Here is a 19,800-nt window from a genome sequence, read left to right as displayed (position 1 = left end):
CTGATACAGCTCATGGGTGACACATGGAGACAACCACCTGACAAACTGAAACACGCAGGTCCACCCAGGGTTTGACAGTGTTACGCTTTTGTCTCTGTAAGTGCAATCCTGCAGTGGAATTATTTGATTGTATATTTGCTTTAGTCAGAAATATAATTAAATAAAGCTTTTCCAATACAAATGTATAGTTTATTACACATGATAAAGCACATTAAAGTGAAATCTGAATAATAAGAATTTCACATGCTATATTGAATATTATAGCATATTTATATTTTTTAGCAAGCTGTGCCAGGTAAAAACTTGTGCTTCACTGAAGGCAGGTCATTATTTTTTCAGAAAAAAGACCTCCATGTGTCATGACTTTGGTCTGCTAGATCAAACCCGCCTGGCTTTTTCATTGAGGTTTAAGATAATTAAAAACATGTTAGATAAAAACAGATGGCTTTATCTAAAAGCAATCGTCTTGCCTCGTGAATACAGCAGCCATCTTCATCTAACCATAAATTCTATTATGTTGCCTCAGTCATATATACTCATTAGCTCATCGCGGGCTACACTTATTTAATCAGGGCCTGGAGTTAAGATTTACTGTGGCCATTGGGCAGATGAAGAAGTCCTAAACTAGCATTATTCAGAAGCATCCAATATATCAGTCTGCCCGGCCTGTCTGAAAAGAGATATTCCTCCCGGTCTCCACTCACCACGATACAAAGTTCAAGAACTGATTTAACGGAGACGCTTTGTGTGTGGTGCATGGTTGAAGCTCACGAAAGTTGTTGGGGTTGTATTTCACAACAAATCAGAAAAAAAGTATATTTTTCAAAAAGACAATAATCCCTATATTTAAGATTATTTACATTGTGATTTTCATGACAATTAACTTACTAAATAATTCAACCCCTCTTATTTCTGTAATGCAAATAATATAAATTTAAATAAATGTTAATATTAAATATTTTTATATTACATTAATGAGAGTATAATGACCATAAAAATATAAATGAAACATTACAACATAAAAATTAATAAGAAATCATGTAAAAATAATTTTGTTGCATTACAGGAATGAACATTTAGAGGTATACATTTTCTTGTATAATTTGATGGTCACTTTACAATTTCTTGTAAAGTTGATGCTCATAAACAGTCTTCATGTATGCAAAATAGACTTTTATTTTTCCCCCTTGAATTTAATGTAAAATGTAGACATGTTTTCGTGAGATTCACCATAAATAAATTACATTTACATATTAATACAAAACAGACTAGCAACAAGGCAAAGACTGGATTTGACAGGATCACACCACAGAGACAAAAGACGTAAGACCCAGAAATCACTCATTTAACCCACCATGATTTAAACAAGTCTAATCTTTGGCTTTGAGATTGAGGGTAATTATTTTCAAAACATTTACCTGTATTTGATCAGCAAATAAAGGCTCAAAAACCAATCACAACGGATAAATAATTTTTTGGTAAATCATTTAATCATAGAAATAAAAATAATCTTCCCCAGTCAGATAAATAACTACGCTTAATATCGAAGGGGGGTGCTTTTTTTTTTTTTTTTTTTTTTTTTTTTAGAAAAAAGCCCTCCATGTATCATGACTTTGGTCTGAGGGATCAAACCCGCCTGGCTTTTTCATTGAGGTTTAAGATAATTAAAAACATGTTAGATAAAAACAGATGGCTTTATCTAAAAGCAATCGTCTTGCCTCGTGAATACAGCAGCCATCTTCATCTAACCATAAATTCTATTATGTTGCCTCAGTCATATATACTCATTAGCTCATCGCGGGCTACACTTATTTAATCAGGGCCTGGAGTTAAGATTTACTGTGGCCATTGGGCAGATGAAGAAGTCCTAAACTAGCATTATTCAGAAGCATCCAATATATCAGTCTGCCCGGCCTGTCTGAAAAGAGATATTCCTCCCGGTCTCCACTCACCACGATACCAAGTTCAAGAACTGGCATTTATTTAATGAATTTAATGGAGACACTTTGTGTGTGGTGCATGGTTGAAGCTCACGAAAGTTGTTGAGGTTGTATTTCACCACAAATCAGAAAAAAAAAACAATATTTTGCAAAAAGGCAATAAACCCTACATTTAAAATCATCAAGATGATTTGCATTGTGATTTTCATGACAATTAAGTTACTAAATAATTCAACCCCCCTTATTTCTGTAATGCAAACATTTTTTATATTTTTTATTTTATATTAATGAGGATGTACTGACATTCAAAACATGACAATAAAAAACTGAAAAAGCTTGAAGCATTACAGGAATGAACATTTAGGAGGGCATACATTTTCTTAACTGTCATGAAGATAATGATGCAAAAGTTGATGGTCATAAAAACAGGCTTCAAATTTGCAAAATAGAGTTTTATTTTTTCCCTTTTGAATTTAATGTAAAATATAGACATGTTTTTGTGAGATTCACCATATATAAATTACATTTACATATTAATACAAGACAGATTAGCAATAAGGCAAAGACTGGACTTGACAGGATCACACCACAGAGACCAAAGAAATAAGACCCAGAAATCACTCATTTAACCCACCATGATTTAAACAAGTCAAATCTTTGGCTTTGAGATTGATGGTAATCATTTTCAAAACATTTGCCTGTATTTGATCAGCAAATCAAGGCTCAAAAACCAATCACAAAGGATTTTGATAAATCATTTAATCATTAGAAATAAAAAATAATCTTCCCCAGTCAGATAAATAACTATGCTTAATATTAAAGTAGCTTTAGCCAAAGAATCAGCTTATTTCAGCATGGTGTAGTCAGTTCATTTTCATCCATTCATTCATCACTGCATTCCTCTCTTTCTGTTTTTATCCCCACTAAACATTCCCCCACCCACCCAGCTGTGGCAGTGGATGAACAAAAGCATGCTCCATGGGAAATAGGTGCTGAGAGAGGGGAGGAGGGAGGGATGGGAAGAGAGAGGAGGATTGTGGGTAACTGTACCTGACCAACTGGCTGTAGATAAAGAGCTGGAATTTGGGGTGGAGTTTTGGGAGACAGACAGACAGAGAGGCCCAGTGATGAGCCGTAAAGACAGAGAAGAAATAATGGACAGGAGAACAGTGTCTAAGGAAGAAAGAGAGGAGAGGACAGTCAAAAATCAAGAAGAACAGAGTTGGAGAGAATGAAACAATAAAAGAGAAGAGAGAGAGAGACATAAAAAACACACAGATATGGAGACAGAAAAAGAGATTGTGTAAATATGCGTTTCCTTACTTTTCTCTAACTACTGTGCAACAAACACATCAACCAGTTATTGACTTTTAGCGTTTAACTACATGCTGCAAATCCTTAATAAGCCACTACTGTGAGTGTCATACTTACAAACAAGACAAAAAAAAAAAAAAAAAAAAAACTTTACGAGTAAGATGAAAGGTCTCTGTAATTACAAGCTTGCCTGGAAACATTTATCTGCTCCAAACAGCAGTCTGGAGAGTCTAACAAAATGATCAGAAACACCTGTGTCATATTTCAGTCTTACCAAAATGAAAACAAACGTTTTAAACATTAAAGTAAAGTTCAATTCTAAGTACCTTAAGTGAATAAAAAAAAAAAAAAAGTATAAAAAAAAGAATAAAAATCTAAACTTTTAAACAATTATTCACAAGTACATTTGTGACGAACACTTGTGAATATCCATAATGGTAGTATGAATTAATTTATGGTGATTTTGAATTTTTTAAAAAGTTATATCTCCCTATATTTTGTGAGAAATACACAACCGTTTATGCTATAGATCTATGCCCCAGACATTTCTTTGTGAAATTAACAAGTTGTTTTTCTATGCAGGCATGTTTGAGTGACTAATTCTGCTAATTTTGCTGTGATAAATGTTAAATACTGTCAAAGGAGGGGGCTTTGTTGAAAACGACGTGTTTGAGAGAGGCGGGGCATAGAGGACCTACAATAATGTACAGTATTTGAAAAATAATGTGTTTTTTGAACATTAAAGTATGTCAACATATTCTGTTACACCAAATAATGATCTTTAAAATAGCATCATATGACCCCTTTAAATTAACTAAATAAAGGGAAGACGACAAAAATGCAAATAATAATTATATTTGCTTTTACAAAAAGAGCTGCCTAGACTGGATTACAAATCACTTTGAATGAGATGCAGGATAAAGTGTTTACACGGATGAGTACTGAATAAATACAGTTGGAAGTTATACAAAAGAGATCATCAAGCTATTAGTGAGAGCTAGAAAGTGAGCAGAAGTGTGTGAATGGTGCTACAATCGCAACACAGCATGTGATTAGTTGAATCAGACAAGCGTGAAATCCCCTTCCCTCTGTACCAATTTTATTCTCAGGACAAAAATATGTCAGTGCTAGGAATAGTTTCTGAACAATGGGACGACCCTCACCAGTTGTCAAGATATGACTGTAAACAAGAACCTGTTGTCAAGGATTGAGTGGCTGAATATGGGAGAATGAGATCACACACAATGGACAAAGCATTTAGAAAACATGTGGAGGTTATGAAATGCATTAGAGAAACCTCGTGACCTGCAGATTGTTTCAGAAATCTGGCTAGCAGAATGTACATCCTGTTTACTAATGGCATAAGGAAGCTGCTCTCTATTTTAGATGTGAAAGATTCCTCCATTCATTAAGGGAGAGGGGTGTTTTCCTACACAGAGCACGCTTATGTTCAAACCAAACACTGTGCACACAGAAATAAACAAACACTTTAAAATGTCACATAGTCAGCAAGCTGTAGACGAACCTCGAAGAAATGAATACATGTTATTAGTAGCATTAGCCAGTCATAAATAAGAAATCACCCCTGAGTACAAAAAAAAACATTCATTGTGTATTTGGCCTTCTTGAAAGAGGTTTGCACTAGATAACGTATGCATAAGGTTCATTAAAGTTTGGTTAATATAATCAAATGCACAAAAATATTTTCTGCATTACTTGAGAGGACAGAAGAGGGAAAAGATAGATGGATAGAAAAGAAACATGCGTGAGGGGTTTATTTACTTTTCGTCCATGTGAGAGCGCATCTTTTTCAGTTTCTGCATGATGCTGCTGGTTTCACTGCCCGACACAGAAATGGGGGAGGGGCTACGGGTCTCTGCGTCTGTCACAATCACACTGGGCGGAGCTGACTCCTCCGCCACACCTGATACGGGTGACTCCTGCAGATGTTTCATAAAAAAAAAAAAAAAGTGTGATATGTTCAATAAACTACATATAGTACTTAGACAAAAAAAAAAATTTTATTTAGGAAAATTTAAAACCAATCAAAGGGCTGACCAGCTTTGTGTCGGCACTCTTGAGCCTCTCTTTGAGTTTGAGTGTTGTGTGTCGCATTCTTTCGATCTCCTCCTGCTGTTTGAGGAGCAGCTGTCTCTCTCTCCTCGCTGCTTTATTGGCCTCCTGCAGTCGTTTGATCTCCGCCTGGGGATAAACAACCCAGCAACATTTTAGCTGTTATTTCTGTTCTGTAAACATGACAACATTTAAGCAATTCAATTATGACTATTTAATTTATTATACATTCATTTGCAAGTGTAGCTCAGACATCATCTCATAAATCCACATATGATTGTCACCTGTTCCTGTTGTAGCTTCAGTATCAGGCCTCTCTGTTTCTTACGAAGGGGTGGCATCTTATCATCCTCTCCTTTATCTCTGAGACGCCTGGTGGAGAAGTGTATGCATGTATGCATATTAATATTTTCTCCCCACCTGTTCAACCTTGATTACATGAACAGTCATTCATTTCAGAGGCAGTGAATGCTATTAGATTTTAGTGAAAGTTTAAACAAATCTTTTTTTTTCTTTTGAAAAATTTGAATTTTTGAATAATACTAATTTAAACCAGAGCAATTATTAAGAATGCAAATATGATCCATTTTGATTTCATGTTGTTTTTAACATATCTTTTTCCTGATAATCATAATGAATGTTTGTCCTGCCTCTTCTGGTGTTCCAGCCAGGCCAGTTCAGCCTTGGTCTTCTCACGGAGGGCCTTTTGACGCAGACGCAGCAGAGAACTCTGATGTTGAGCACGAACTTCCTCCTCCTTCATGTACTGACGCACCAAGTCCATGGTGAACTTAGAGAAGCTGTCCTGGCCACTTGAGAAGGGCATGTTGCCATCCTGCTGTGTATAATGTGATATGGCGCAGTGGAAAAACAAGAGCTGAGTCACTTATCAATCCCATACAAAGAGCTTTTTATCAACACACCAGGAAAACACAAACAAAGTCCTACTATGACAACCAAATAGAACGAAACAACAGGCTTGTTCAACCCGGCTGGGTCAGAGTTATGCTGCATGAGGAGAGCTGACAGGACGTCACCTTTAAGCTCGCTCTGGGGCTGGATCTGTCATGGCTGTGGTCGTCGTCAGACTCGGGACGAGGACTGGGCTTCCTGTCCAGCGATTCGCGACGGTGGGCCTCAGATGGTAAAAGAGAGCGGAACGATCTTTCCTCAATGTCATCCTCTGTCATAGAGTCATCAAACTTCACAGAGTACTCTGTGGCGATGGAGGCACTGTCAGCTGATTGAAGGAATAGACAGGAAGTAGTCAAAACTAACTACATTTCTCAAGACAGACTATTTAAGTTGCTTGTCCACAAAAATGTGAGCTTTACCTTTCTCTTCAAGCGGGCTGCGCACACTGTCCGAGCAAAGGGAGTCATCGGCAGCGGTGTGAGCCTGGTCCTCCACTGAACTACTGCTCCTGTCTTTTCCTGCTGTCTTCTTCTCCTTTTGATCAGAACGAGGTGGACTTAGCTGGGTACTACTGCTGCCACCACCACTTAAAAACAGAGAGACAGAAATTAGCATTTTACTGACTGTATGTTCTATAAAACCATTCATTTTGGCTGTAAAAGAAAAATCAGCTCAAATGTGTACACTGTGTTACCTGATGGTGGGTCTCCTGGAAAGGAAGGACTCTGAGAGGCTGTCTGGTGGCGTCTCGGCCTCTGATGGACTCTTATGTCTCTCAGGAGACAGCTCACTCTTCCAGCTACTGGAGAAGATCCAAAACAGCATCAGTACTGATGTATAGATCGCAATCACTAATATGACAAAAAATCTTTCACTTTAGAAAATGCAAAGTGAAAGCATGGTTAAAAGGATAGTTCACCCAAAAATGAAAATACCATAATGATTTACTCATCTCCATGTTGTTCCAAATCCCCTGCCGTAGCTATAATTTCTCATCTGCACTTTTGCATATTCAAACTTTCACATAAGATCCAAGGTTTGGAACGACATGAAATAATGATAGATTTTCATTTCCTAATGAATTATTCCTTTAATGCAGAACATTATCTGGCTTCTATGCCCAAGTCAAGCTGAAACATGGTACAGGAAGATGAATCAGAATAGTGAATGGCCATGTCTGAGGTGAGAGAGTTACCTGTGGGGGAGTGGCTGCTGCTGTTTCAAACCGTGGGTGTGCTGTTTCTGTTGATCATACAGGGTCGTAATGGAGGGGCCAGGAACACTTAGCGCTCCTGCAATCTGTGAACGAGCTAGCTCAGTCATCTATAGAGAGAGAGAGAAAGAGAGAGAGTTAAATACACTTTTAATCCTTCAAGCTCACTTTAAAGAAAGAGCTGCAGTGCCTTGAGGGAGGATACTTTACACTCTGAGAAGATAAGCATGTAATCTTGTTTCTAAACATTTGTGCTTGTTGTAGGGGTTTTTCTAGCATCCAATTAAATACCCAAGAGTTTGTGTATAAGATATTAAGTAGGCATTTCCTCATTCATTTTAATTGAGCGAGTAAAGATTCAATTACAAAATTGAGTCCAAATACTGTAAAAAGACTCTACATACAAGACATAATAATGTCAACTGTGATCCACCAATAGAAATAAATTAATGGAATTTCTATCCAGTATTATTTATATACTATTAGAGCATTTATTCATATTTTGAATGAGCTTTTAGCTTTTATTTAAAAGCCTCAGCTGACATTATAATTTTTGTAAATGTATTTTATGTGCCTGTTTTTTTTATGTATTTAATTAATTAATTAATTAATTTTACTGTTTAGGTTTTAGCTCTGCTTTTAGTTCCAGTTCATTTAACATTTCTAATTGTAAAAAAGTATTTCATTTTATACTTGTATTTTATTTTGGCTTTATTTCAATTAACAAAATAGTTTTAAATAAGTTTAGTTTATTTAAGAATAACCCTTCTATCTGTTCTGTCCTGTTTATGCTTCTTAAAAATCGTAATTATTGGTAATCATATTTAGAAATAAAATTAGATTTTCAGTGACTCAATCCAGAATTATTTGGGGGAAACAAGCTCACCTGTTTAATGTGTCGTGCTGTTTCAGCTGTGTGGTGTGCAGCCTCAGTCTGCTGGTTTATCATCTTGTTTGTGGCCTCATGCAAACCTCCTAATGCCTGCTGTTGAGACTGGAGCAAACTCTCTTGTAGCTCTGCATGGGTCTTGAATCCAACACAAGCATCCGTTTATTAAAAACATGCAAATCATTTAACTTGGTCTGAATCAGAATTTGATTTCATTGTCCTTTCATTATAGTTCAGGGGTGGCCAACGTCGGTCCTGGAGAGTTTTTCTCCAACCCACATGCCTTGTAGCTTTCTCTGCATGAAACTCTGCAGGACTGTAGCTCTCCAGGACCAAAGTTGGCCAGCCCTATTGTAGATCTATTTATACATGTAAACTTGTGCAGTACTGTTTAAATAAAACATACCAGAATAGCAGTATACCAGAAAGCACCTAATGATGTTATCATACAAAAAGCTTTTAAACTAAAAAATAAACTATTAACAAAGTGGTGCAAATACCCGTGCAGCTTTCTGTCTGCTTTCTTCCAGTTGCCGTTGTGTTTTGAGGGCTTCTTGCTCTGCCTTCATCCTTAGCAAATACAGTTCACGCTCATGCCTCTGTTGCTGGGACTGCAAGAGACAAAGGTTAAAGTTCACCCTCAAATAAATGACCACAGCAGGTAAGATAATTGCTTTAGCAGGTGCATAACTACACCTTGAGAATCTGAGCGAGCGAGACTGTTTCCTGCTGAGCGAGAGACACGCCTCTCACTCGCTCCACATCACTGAGCTGTCGCACTGACTCCTCCACTGCATCCAGGTAACTGAGCTCAGCAGACAGACGCTGCTGGAGGACCCCAGGAGCAAACTGGAGCTCCGCTGAGCCTGGGGACACACAGAAGAGTAAGTAAACTAATTCCATCCCTGAACTGAAATTCTTTATTTTTATAGAAGACTTCTTTAGAATTTCAGAACTTGCTTACAAGTTAAGACAAAAATCTAGACAAAGCAGGTTTACCTGCAGTCCTGTGCTCTGTTCTTCCTGGGCTTTGAGTATGGGGTGAGGGGTTGGATTTAGCCCTAGCAGCTGAAGAGGAGGATGAGGAGGAACTGGGCAGAGCTGTGCGAGGGGAGCCCGATCCTTGGATGGACCCTCTGATTGAGATATTGTCACCTGGAGACAACCGGGAAGAACCAGAGCTGGCTGGAGAACCAGCGGCAGGAGTTGTACGAGGGCTTCGGGGAGATTTCTTTCCCTCAGAGCCAAAATGACTAATGAAAGAAAACAGAGAGATAAAAATAATTAATAACAAAAACAAATAATAATAATGAAAATAATAACAATAAAAAAAAACATTTCAATAATTATATTTCTTAGTTTTTGTATTGTTGCATTTTTGTTATTCTTATATTTTTGTTTCAATAAACAAACCAACTTCACAGAGATTACTTAAAACAAGACTTTTTAATTAAAAATTAATCCAAAAGGTAAACAAATGGTACAAGCTTACAGGTTTAGGTGAATTGTGCACACCACTATACTGTGACCACCAAAACCTCCAATAGTCCAGTATCTCTTTACAATAAGGTCTTTGTGCTACTGTAGCTGGACATTATGTCAGAGAAGTGCACTGGTGATCGGAGAATGCCTTAAATTTATGTTAAACTCACTGCTGCCAGATAAACAAATCCAGAGACCACATCTCTGGAAGATACAGCTCTCTAAACGCTGAAAACACAGTTAGGCATTAGGGGAATCTGACTCACAGGCTTCAACAAATGCCACAGGGAGGTTCGAATGTCACACTAGGGGGAAATATCTCATTGGCAATGAGCCTGACCTGCAGCATGGCTAACCTACTGAACAAAAGAGCCAGTGTGTATGTGCACATTGCCTCCCGCCTCGCTTTCTGAAGGGATACAGCAGGCGGAACACTTGTACCCTCCACCTGACATATAGCAGAACTAATATTGACACTGGCTCCTCTGGGTTCTAATAATCATGATAAACCGGAACAGCATGGATATTGCATTTAAAGATATTTCTGCTCTATGCTCAAAATGTCAGAGTTCATGTCTGGTGACTTGCAGACTAGCAGAATGGCAATGAAAGATGACTGCACTAGTAAATCAAAATCAAAACTTCCCTCTTTTTAAAACTCCAACTACGCCAACATTAAAAATGGCATGAAGATGTGCAGATGCTTTTATTCATCCTACAATGGCTTCAATGTGTACATTTTATCGGTGTGAGCTAATGTGTTTACCAGGCCGTACCTATGGATGGAGTGGACTGAGGCACCCCCGAGTGTACTGTCTGTGTCCAAGCTCCTGTGAGAGCTGCGACTGGATGCTTTCTCTGAGCCACTCTTCTTAAAACTCTCAGCAGGGAGATCAGAGACTGCAGAGGACGTGTTTCTTTGTCCCTCCAGCAGGCTCCTTTCTGAAGCTGTAGGAATGTACACAGAGATAACATTAGGAATGATACAAAAATGTCAGGGTTCAAAACCAACATCAGTGAAATTGAGTCAGTATTGCTGATACTACAAAAATACTGATTTTTAAGTACCAGTACATCTGATATATCCCTATAGGAATGCACACAGAGCACAGAAACAGATTTTACACTGTACCACGGTCAAGATCACATGATGCGGCCCTCTATAATATATCTGACCTCTCTTGCTGCTTGAGCTGGCTGAGTGTGGAGAGGAGAGAGGTGTGAGAGCTGGTGAATGTTGAGATCTTTCCCCAGCTCTGTTACTGTATGCAAATCTGCCACTTAGTACCTCGTCTGGAGGACTGAACCGACAGTGGCCATTACTGTGGAGAGAAGGCATCAGAGTTTACATTAATCTTATAATGTGGTATATTGTCCACATCTGTGTGTATATGATTCTACATGGAGCACATGAAATGGGAGGGGTTGTATGATGATGGAGTAACACTGCCCTCTTCAGGCTGATTACTAGAAATTTTGTGTTAAAGGGGTCATATGATGCAATTTTGTACTTTTCCTTTTCTTTAGTGTGTTATGTAGCTATTTGTGCATGTATAAGATCTGCAGAGTTACAAAGCTCAAAGTCTCCCACAAAAGGATTTATTCTATCTAAAAGAGAAGGCTGATCCAGACCGGGCTAAAACGCCTTATTCAAACATGATGCAGCCAGGTCAGGGAGACGCTGTGTGTTTCTGTGCGAAAGCAAAAGCACTTTATTTGGCTTTCCGAAAGTAGATGCAATGAGGAATCATTGGTTAAGATTTATTTACAACAGAACAGCACAACCCAGATGTTCGAATTTGTGCAACGCATTTTATGGACGACAGTTTTGTGAACCTAGGAGAGTAGCCTACAAGGCTGGCTATGCAAAGACTATTTCTAAAAAAAATGGGTCAATTCCAACTTTGCTATGACAACCTGGTGCTTATTCTGAATCAGCTACTGTAAGTATGTTTTCTTAATAGGTTCAAGTATTTGCTATTGACTGTTCAAATGCGGAGTTTTGTGCCGTGTAGAGTATCGCGTCGTGTGTGTGTGTGCGTGAGAAAGAGACAGGGTCACATCACAGTGAAGTCAGCCTTCTTAATCGCGGCTTGTGTACTGCAAACACATACGAGCATCATCACTGTGTCGGTCATGCAACTCTGTTCCACTTTCGGGCTTGAACTGATGGTAAAACTAAGGACATTATGTACTCTTTACATTTATGTTGAAAGCTGAAGCTTGCGATTATGGAAAGGGACGTTACATTTCCGACGCGTGCTTGTGGTGTTCGGCCAATCACAATGCACTGGGTCAGCTGGCCAATCAGAGCAGACTGTGCTTGTCGGAAGGAGGGGCTTTGTAGAAAATGACGCGTTTGAGAGCGGCAGGGCATAGAGGAACTACAATAATGTACAGTATTTGAAAAAGAATGTGTTTTTTTAACATTAAAGCATGTCAACATATTCTGTTACACCAAATACGCAAAATAATGATCTTTAAAATAGCATCATATGACCCCTTTAACTTCACCCTGTTCTCCATTTATAAAAATATTTTGAATATACAAGGTATATCTATTGAGAATTAAAAACTATTTCGCTTTACCTGAGCCCATTGGGACTTCTCTTGGATGCTGATTGGCTACTGGCACGTGAGGAAACAAAGTCTTCCTCATAGACCATTCCATCCAATGAGCTGGCACCAGACAGAACAGTGCGGAGAGCTGGAGAACTCTTTCCGCGCCTCTCTTCAAACGCTACAAAAACAAATATGTTCAATGAAAATCTAAACTTCTGTTCAAAAGTTTGGGGTCAGTAAAATTTGTTTTTTGAAAGAAAATAATATTTTTAAATATTAAGTTAATCAACGTGGCAGTAGAGATATGTATAATGTTACAAAAGTTTTCTATTTCAAATAAATGCAGTTCATTTGAAAAAAAAATAAAAATCCCACAACAATATTAAGAAGCACTGATAATAATATATGTTCAACACTGATAATGAAAATTGATTCTTGTGAATCAAAACAGCATGTAATAATTATTTCTGAAGGATCATTTAAAACTGAAGACTGGAGTAATGATAGCTGAAAATTCAGCTTTGCCATCACAAAAATAATTATATTTTTTATATATATTGAAAAATAATGCAGTAATAATTTGCAATAATATTCCTCAATATTACTTGTATTTTCATTAAATAAATGCAGCCTTTGTGAGCATAAGATACTTACTGACCCCAAACTTTTAAAGGCAGTGTACATCGGTTTTATAAAAATCTGTTTTATATTATATACATAAAGTGATAGTCTTGAACACATCAGTTAGAATGAGCGGAATATTATAAACACATCTAAGAGGTTTACAATTTTTTATATATATATATGTATATATAAATAATTTTAAACAAAAACTATTTTCTAAACTATCCTTTAGAAAATATTATTATTCATATTTTTATATATTATTACATTTTGTTAGAAATTGTCTAATATATTAAAACATTGAAATATTATGGTTTTGATACAAAATATGTACAGAAAATTCTTATTTGGCCCTGCTCTAGTACACAAAGTTTAATAACAGGTCAAATATGCTTTTGAAGTTCTCACCTTTACTGTAACTCATGTTCTTTGTAAATATATTGATAACACTGTGTGGGCTTCCCTTGGCCAGTTCTTCCCACGGTCCATTGCTTCCTCCTTGTACCAGACTTGGCACATTAAAGGGCAGGTGCTTCTCTGCCTCTTTCTGAAAGCGTGAAATTGGGTTCAAACTGTCTCCATTCAGATGTGCACTATATCCTGTGGTTTCCAGTCTGGATTTGGGCAGCTCTTGCAGGTCTTCGTCAGATATACTTCCCTCACTCAGCAAAGGACCCTCGCTGATAGAACCTCCGCTGGAGTCCATCTCAACTTCCTGAACAACGGGCTTTGGAGGAGAAGGGGTCTTGCATGTGTTTCTAGAAGTGAGGCCAGAAGGCATGAGTGTTTGTTTGTTCCCAGTCTCCATCCTCTCCCTAAAGCTGTGAAGGTTGCCCACACCTGGAAGGGCCTGATCATAGGTGCTCTGACCCTCAGCAAGCAGTTTTTCAATCCTCTCAACCAGGTCATCGGAATCTGTTGGATTCTCTCTGACTGGCGGACTGACAGGTTTAGCCCAGCGGTCATCGTTAGGGATTAAAAGACCCATGCCTGTATCCCTGGCACAACCATAGTTTATTCCAGCACCGGCTATCTTACGTGCCTCGCTCTCAATACGGCTGGAGAGAGAGGCAGCTGTGGCCTTAAGAGCCTCAATACGGCTCATTTTGTGGCCTGTGGTTGAGGGGAATGCTGCATGTGCAGTTCGGGACTCTCTGTTAGGTAGTGAAGGTTCTGGATCAAGTTCTAACAGCTGAGAGATGATATGGCCAGAAGGGGGCACTAGGGAGCTGCTGACCCTCAGAGCAGGACTACGATGGTCAGATTGGAGCCAGGGTGACCCTGCAAATCCCAACCCATTCCTATAGAAAAAAAAATACAAGACAACAGATTATTTAAGTATAATGACCATATGACCTAAAAATGACTGCCACTAACATACACACAAAAAAACATTACTTAACACATGAAAATGTATAGTAAATATTTTAAGTCGAGTCATATATAGCAAAAATCATGCAATCAGAAGTCAGTTTTAATAAATTTTTAGGAAGATCCCAGTGTTAACAACCTCAATATGCAGAAGGCGCTGCCAACTACATGCACTTAAAGGTGGCCATGAAAAGCTATACAGGCTAGCAACAAACACTTCTTGCTAAGCACTGAGCTGACGGATTAATCTGTTCTTACAAAACTACTTGAAATACGAGCATGTCATCTGTGTAAGGGAATACAAATTACTTCCCATTTAGGGAAAGGGGATATTTTGATAATCTTTTCAGTGCTTAGAACAGATAAACATTAAAAGGAAGCTCTTTGGTGGAAACAACACCTACCCTGCTAACAGCTTCCTTTTTAATGTTTTTTCTAGTTGGAAAACCAAACATTACACTTATGACACAGATGGTGTAATGAAATGGGACTATGTGTGTGTTTTACCTGGAGAAAGGAGGCTGACATTGCTCTGTAAGAGACAGATCACTGCTGGAGGTAGCACTTTGTGGTCGATCATGTCTTTTGTTTTCTTTATCAGACTCTCCAGATGGCTGGTATACTGGTCTCGGCTGCAGTGTAACAACAAAAACACTTAAAATAGTGGTCGATCATTATGGATTTTGTCTAGACACCAGGGTGTCTAGTAGTTAATATATAATATATTGATATTTATTATATAATGCAGTTATAAAATATTTAAATTTTTATGCTCACCAAGGCTGCATTTATTTGTTACAAAATACAGTTAAAATAGTAATATTGTGAAATATCATCACAATTTAAGTTAACTGTTTACTATTTTAATACAATTTAAAATGGAATTGATTATTTTGATGGCAAACTGAATTTTCAGTTTTCAGTGTGACATGATCCTTCAGAAGTCATTCTAATATGATACATTTATTATTACTGAAGTTGAAAACAGTTGCTTAATATTTTTGTGGAAACTGTGAAGCATTTTTAGGATTCTTTGATCTATAGAAAGTTCAAAAGAACAGCATTTATTTGAAATATAAATCTTTTGTAACATTATAAATGTCTTTACTGTCACTTTGGATCAATTTAATGCATCCTTGCTGAATAAGTGTTGATTCATTCATTCATTAAAAAAAACTTACTGATGACAATCTTTTGAAAGGTAGTGTACCTTAAAAATGCATCAATTTAATATAATTATTTTAATTGATTAATATTACAAATATATTTACTCAAAATCCATTCAAAATATAGACAATGCATCCATTCAAAAATGCATTGTCTATATAACAATACAATAAAATATAATAGTTGTAATATCATAAATAATAAGTTCAACAAGATGTTTAACTGCAAAAATTCTGTACAATAAAGATTTACCTGCTGGACTATGTTAGTTATGGCACCACCATTGATCTCTTCTCTGAGCTGAGTCTGTTCCAGCAGAAGTTTGGTGTATGTTTCCTGGAGCCGCTTCTTTATTGGACCTTCAGGTGCGACTGGGCCCTTGGTGGCCCCTGCTCGTTGTCTCCTGTAAAGTTCCTGTAGGCGTTTATTTTTATTCTCTTCCTCCTCCCTCTGAGCCCTCCTCTCCTCTGCTTGCTGTTTTTTCCTTTCTTCTTGTTTTTGAGCAATATACAGGCGCACTGCTTCTGCATCATAGTGCCGTTTCTTTGCCACAGGATGCTCAGGAGGATCTGCTCTCTTGGTAGTCTTGGCAGGGCTGGCACTACGAGAAACTCTGGTTGAAGCATGGACTTTCGAGCGGGGTGCTTCTGGTCTCCTGCTGCTGTCCTCCTCCAACTGCAGATCATCTAGGATGCCACGGATATCAGCTGAGAGAAGGTCTGTGCTGGGAGATTTTCTTCTATCGCTACCTGTTGATCTGGAAGGTCCAGCTGGCTCTTCTGGAAGAACGTGATTGTGAGGTCTTTCTGCACTGGTGGTCCTTGAACGCCGGCTACGCTCAAGACGAGGATCAGAGCTGGAACGGGGAACAGATCCTGCAGGAAAAGACACAGAGAGTCAAACAGGAGAATAAAATTTATATGATTTGACACTTTGTTTTGCAAATATTTGAATAATCCAAAAATGTTTTAATAAATATGGTATTTATGAATTCCCACAATATATATACACTTAAAGTATATAAATCAATAAATACATACAAACACATATACATACATATACACCGCAGGCTTTGTATTTATATGTCTGAACTGGAAAAACATCCTCTTCAGCGTTTGCTTGCATATAATGTTTAAATCAATACAGCATTGAGCATTTCCGTCTCTGCAGCCCAATAAATCAGTATCGGAGTGGCTGTATAAAGTCTGGCTCCAGCCCTGTGTGTGTGGAGGGCAGCAGGACTGTGGAAGGAATCAGGTCGGCTTGTGCAGTGAGTCAGAAACACCCAGTCGAACCCTATTCATTATGGTCACTGGGCAGCAAAGTTTACCAATGCAGGGAGGCTGTCTGAATCTTTATTTATTAATAGACCTGACAAGGGCTACTAGCTTCTGGAACACTAGCACTTTGCAATAAATGCAGTATTTAATAACAGTTGGCATTAAACTAATTTAAAACTCATCAAGGACATCATTTGGTTGGGCATTCAAAATATGAGAAGCCAAAAACCAAATAGCTTGTGACATTTAAGGCTAAACGAACATAGATACTTTAATTTTTCTTTGTGGTTTGACTGAGCTCTAAACTGTCGGCATGGTGATGGGGGCGGAGCCTGGCAGATACAGTATCTTATCCTCTCACCTGTTCTCATCTGTGTCTCTGAGGACTGCGCCCGAGGCTCTCTGTGTAACCGTGGCGGCGGCCCCAGCATCATCTTCACCAGCTTCTGCCCATCTCGCCACGATGATGTGCTGATCGCTATGGAGACAGGTTATGCAGATTCCTTGAGACTACAGTTGGTCCACAATTAATTTGTACTTTTTTTAAACAAGTGTGATTAAGGCAGAGAAGAAAGTATGACAAAAGTAACTAATAATAAAGAGACAGAATAGCTGCACAGAATCACATTCACACAGATGTTTAATTAAACCAAACCTCCAGGTAAAAATGATATTTCTCCAGAGAACCCCCCCCCGCTCACATTTAATGATGGCAGGAATTCAAAATTGACTGTATTTAATAAATGATTCTGGTCTTACTGTGCATGCTATTATAAAAAATAAAAATGTTATGAATATCAAATTGCAATACATTTCTCACCCTCTAAAACTGATTTATTTTTATGTTGATGTAATCAACGCCACATGGAAGGGGAAAAATATTATCCAATATCAATGTCCTTATTTCACGATCCAAGGTGGATAATTCAAATACCATTCTATATTATTTCATTTTGCAAAACAACACATTCTATACGTTTAAAACACTGTGAATACTGCCACCGCAGAATTGTACTAACTACCGTTTAAAAGTCAGATATAACAATTTAATTAGTATGACAGCATATTTTAAATTCCCTAAAAAGGAATTTATAATTTTCATAGTTTTTCATTAGAGTTGCATTATTAATTGCTATTACTAATTAAAAATTTATATTTTATAAATATTAAAGAGCAGGTCATATGGGTTTTTGAAACATTTCTCTTTTGCAGTTTATAACGTAGCTATCCTTAATTGAAAACACTCTGCAAAGTTGTTAATCAAAAAAGTGCATGATAAATAAAGATATTGTCTCTCAAAAGAGAGAGTCGATTCTGAATCGCCTTAACGAGTCGTCATATTTTCGAATCTTTTGCCTGTTACCGGTATACGTCACTAGGTAACACATTTGCATAATCCCCGCCTTCCAGCAAAATACGAACAGAGTCTGACCTGCCCACAAACACTTCTGCTAGTTCGTGTGTTTACATCATGTCCAGAAGATGCTGTGTTCAAGGATACCACAGAAATACAATTCGAACCTTTTGTTGTGTGCTCGTCATTTTACCAAGGACTGCTTCTCTAATCTTGGCTTTTATCTTCGTCGGTTTCTAATCTTCTTTATTTGGACTAACAAGCTCTCCGAACCACAACCTGTAAGTACGACTGATACGTTATGTGTACATTTTCAATTGAGTGCTCAAAATATAACGTTTTTTTGCTAATATGTGATGTATACCTAGTGCAGCTTTAGGTTTCCAGGTAAAGCACAATATTACTGTCTTACTGAAGTAGTTCTGATAAATCGCTGTGAACCCACTATTTCCTAGGAATGTGTCGATTAATGTAGACTGACGTTGTTCTAATAATTACTTTGTTTAATAATAAAGAATGTAGTGTAGACTTTACACAGACTTTATAATCATTGTGAAATGGCTGTTTATTTTGCTGCACCGGCAGCTATAGGGTTAATGCGGGAGAGATGAGCGAGTTAGTTAGGCTGCTGCGCCTGTGATACAGTTCTGCGTTCTGATTAAAAGTTAAGACAGAGCGTCTTTTGTCTGTCGTTCTTCAAACATTACAGTAGACATATTTTGGTTTACAAACTGTATTGTTTCATCAGTTAGTCACGTTAGCACTCGGCTAACGTATCCACCATTATTGTTTTAAGTGTTCACAGTTTAGCAGCTAAACTTTAGCTGTGGGCACGATTCGCTTGCATAAGTGTTTTTGTATTTTATGTCATTATTATAAGAACGGATTGGAGCACTATATTATTGTTTTATGCAAATGTGCTTTGTCAATGGTAGCGCTCGCTAACTTGCTCAAGGACTCCTCTCTGTGCCAATATCAACAGGCTTGGCCAGCTGACCAATCAGAGCAGAGTAGGCTTATGGAAGGCAAGTTCGGTTTGCTCCGAACTTGCTTGGAACGAATCGTTTCGAAATCATTGGCAAATGACTCTAATATTAAATGTATATTCTGAGAAAATTACAATGCTTTCTGACCTTAGATGCATTTAAACCTGTTGTAGGGGACTCCAACACAATATTAGGACACGTTAAAATACAATATGACCTGCTCTTTAATGATAAAATGAATGGAAAACCATACTTCCGGAACCAAAGTTACTGAAACATTTGGCGGTACTAATGCACTCATTTCTTAATTAGAAAAAATGCAATACAATGCAAATGTAAAGTCTATTGTATCACTGGTTGAATGTTACAGACTTTGTTATAGCTTTATGATTTGCTTATAAATACTTATGTCAACTTTTAGGAGTATACCAGCCTATATTTACATTAATACTAACAGATATGAACACAAATTCACAAAAGTCCAATTATGATTTCATTTGGGTTCGTAATGGCATCCATATGAACATCATCAATGGTCTCTTTAACGTCCCTGCCTGTTAAAATACAATTTTGTGGCTTTCAATTTATAAATTTCCCTTCAAGTTTACGCTTCGTATTGATGCATTGTGT

At 37.6% G+C, this 19,800-nt stretch overlaps 1 protein-coding gene across 7 annotated transcripts in view; it reads right to left on the bottom strand.

Annotated features, from left to right (window-relative positions):
* Window positions 1–19,800, bottom strand: part of LOC107758004 (centrosome-associated protein 350) — a 45,149-nt gene that overhangs the window by 7,816 nt on the left and 17,533 nt on the right. For 2 of the 7 annotated variants that reach the window (XM_016575630.1, XM_016575633.1), the window contains exons 10-29: window positions 17,192–17,308; window positions 15,803–16,425; window positions 14,891–15,015; window positions 13,421–14,313; window positions 12,416–12,566; window positions 11,003–11,148; window positions 10,603–10,774; window positions 9,344–9,597; window positions 9,041–9,210; window positions 8,845–8,955; window positions 8,342–8,482; window positions 7,438–7,565; window positions 6,937–7,044; window positions 6,662–6,828; window positions 6,365–6,567; window positions 5,978–6,165; window positions 5,612–5,699; window positions 5,313–5,456; window positions 5,037–5,194; window positions 2,991–3,113 (exon numbers count right to left, since the gene is read on the bottom strand). In XM_016575630.1, the coding sequence (XP_016431116.1) occupies window positions 2,991–3,113; window positions 5,037–5,194; window positions 5,313–5,456; window positions 5,612–5,699; window positions 5,978–6,165; window positions 6,365–6,567; window positions 6,662–6,828; window positions 6,937–7,044; window positions 7,438–7,565; window positions 8,342–8,482; window positions 8,845–8,955; window positions 9,041–9,210; window positions 9,344–9,597; window positions 10,603–10,774; window positions 11,003–11,148; window positions 12,416–12,566; window positions 13,421–14,313; window positions 14,891–15,015; window positions 15,803–16,425; window positions 17,192–17,308 (4,210 nt within the window). Of the gene's footprint in view, window positions 1–2,990; window positions 3,114–5,036; window positions 5,195–5,312; window positions 5,457–5,611; window positions 5,700–5,977; window positions 6,166–6,364; window positions 6,568–6,661; window positions 6,829–6,936; window positions 7,048–7,434; window positions 7,566–8,341; window positions 8,483–8,844; window positions 8,956–9,040; window positions 9,211–9,343; window positions 9,598–10,602; window positions 10,775–11,002; window positions 11,149–12,415; window positions 12,567–13,420; window positions 14,314–14,890; window positions 15,016–15,802; window positions 16,426–17,191; window positions 17,309–19,800 lie in introns of all 7 variants that reach the window. The other 5 variants (XM_016575627.1, XM_016575629.1, XM_016575631.1 and 2 more) reach the window with 5 other exon arrangements.

This window comes from Sinocyclocheilus rhinocerous, unplaced genomic scaffold, assembly GCF_001515625.1.
Source record: "Sinocyclocheilus rhinocerous isolate Xijiao unplaced genomic scaffold, SAMN03320098_v1.1 scaffold1314, whole genome shotgun sequence".
NCBI lineage: Eukaryota > Metazoa > Chordata > Actinopteri > Cypriniformes > Cyprinidae > Sinocyclocheilus > Sinocyclocheilus rhinocerous.
This window is presented reverse-complemented; position numbering and strand designations above follow the sequence as displayed.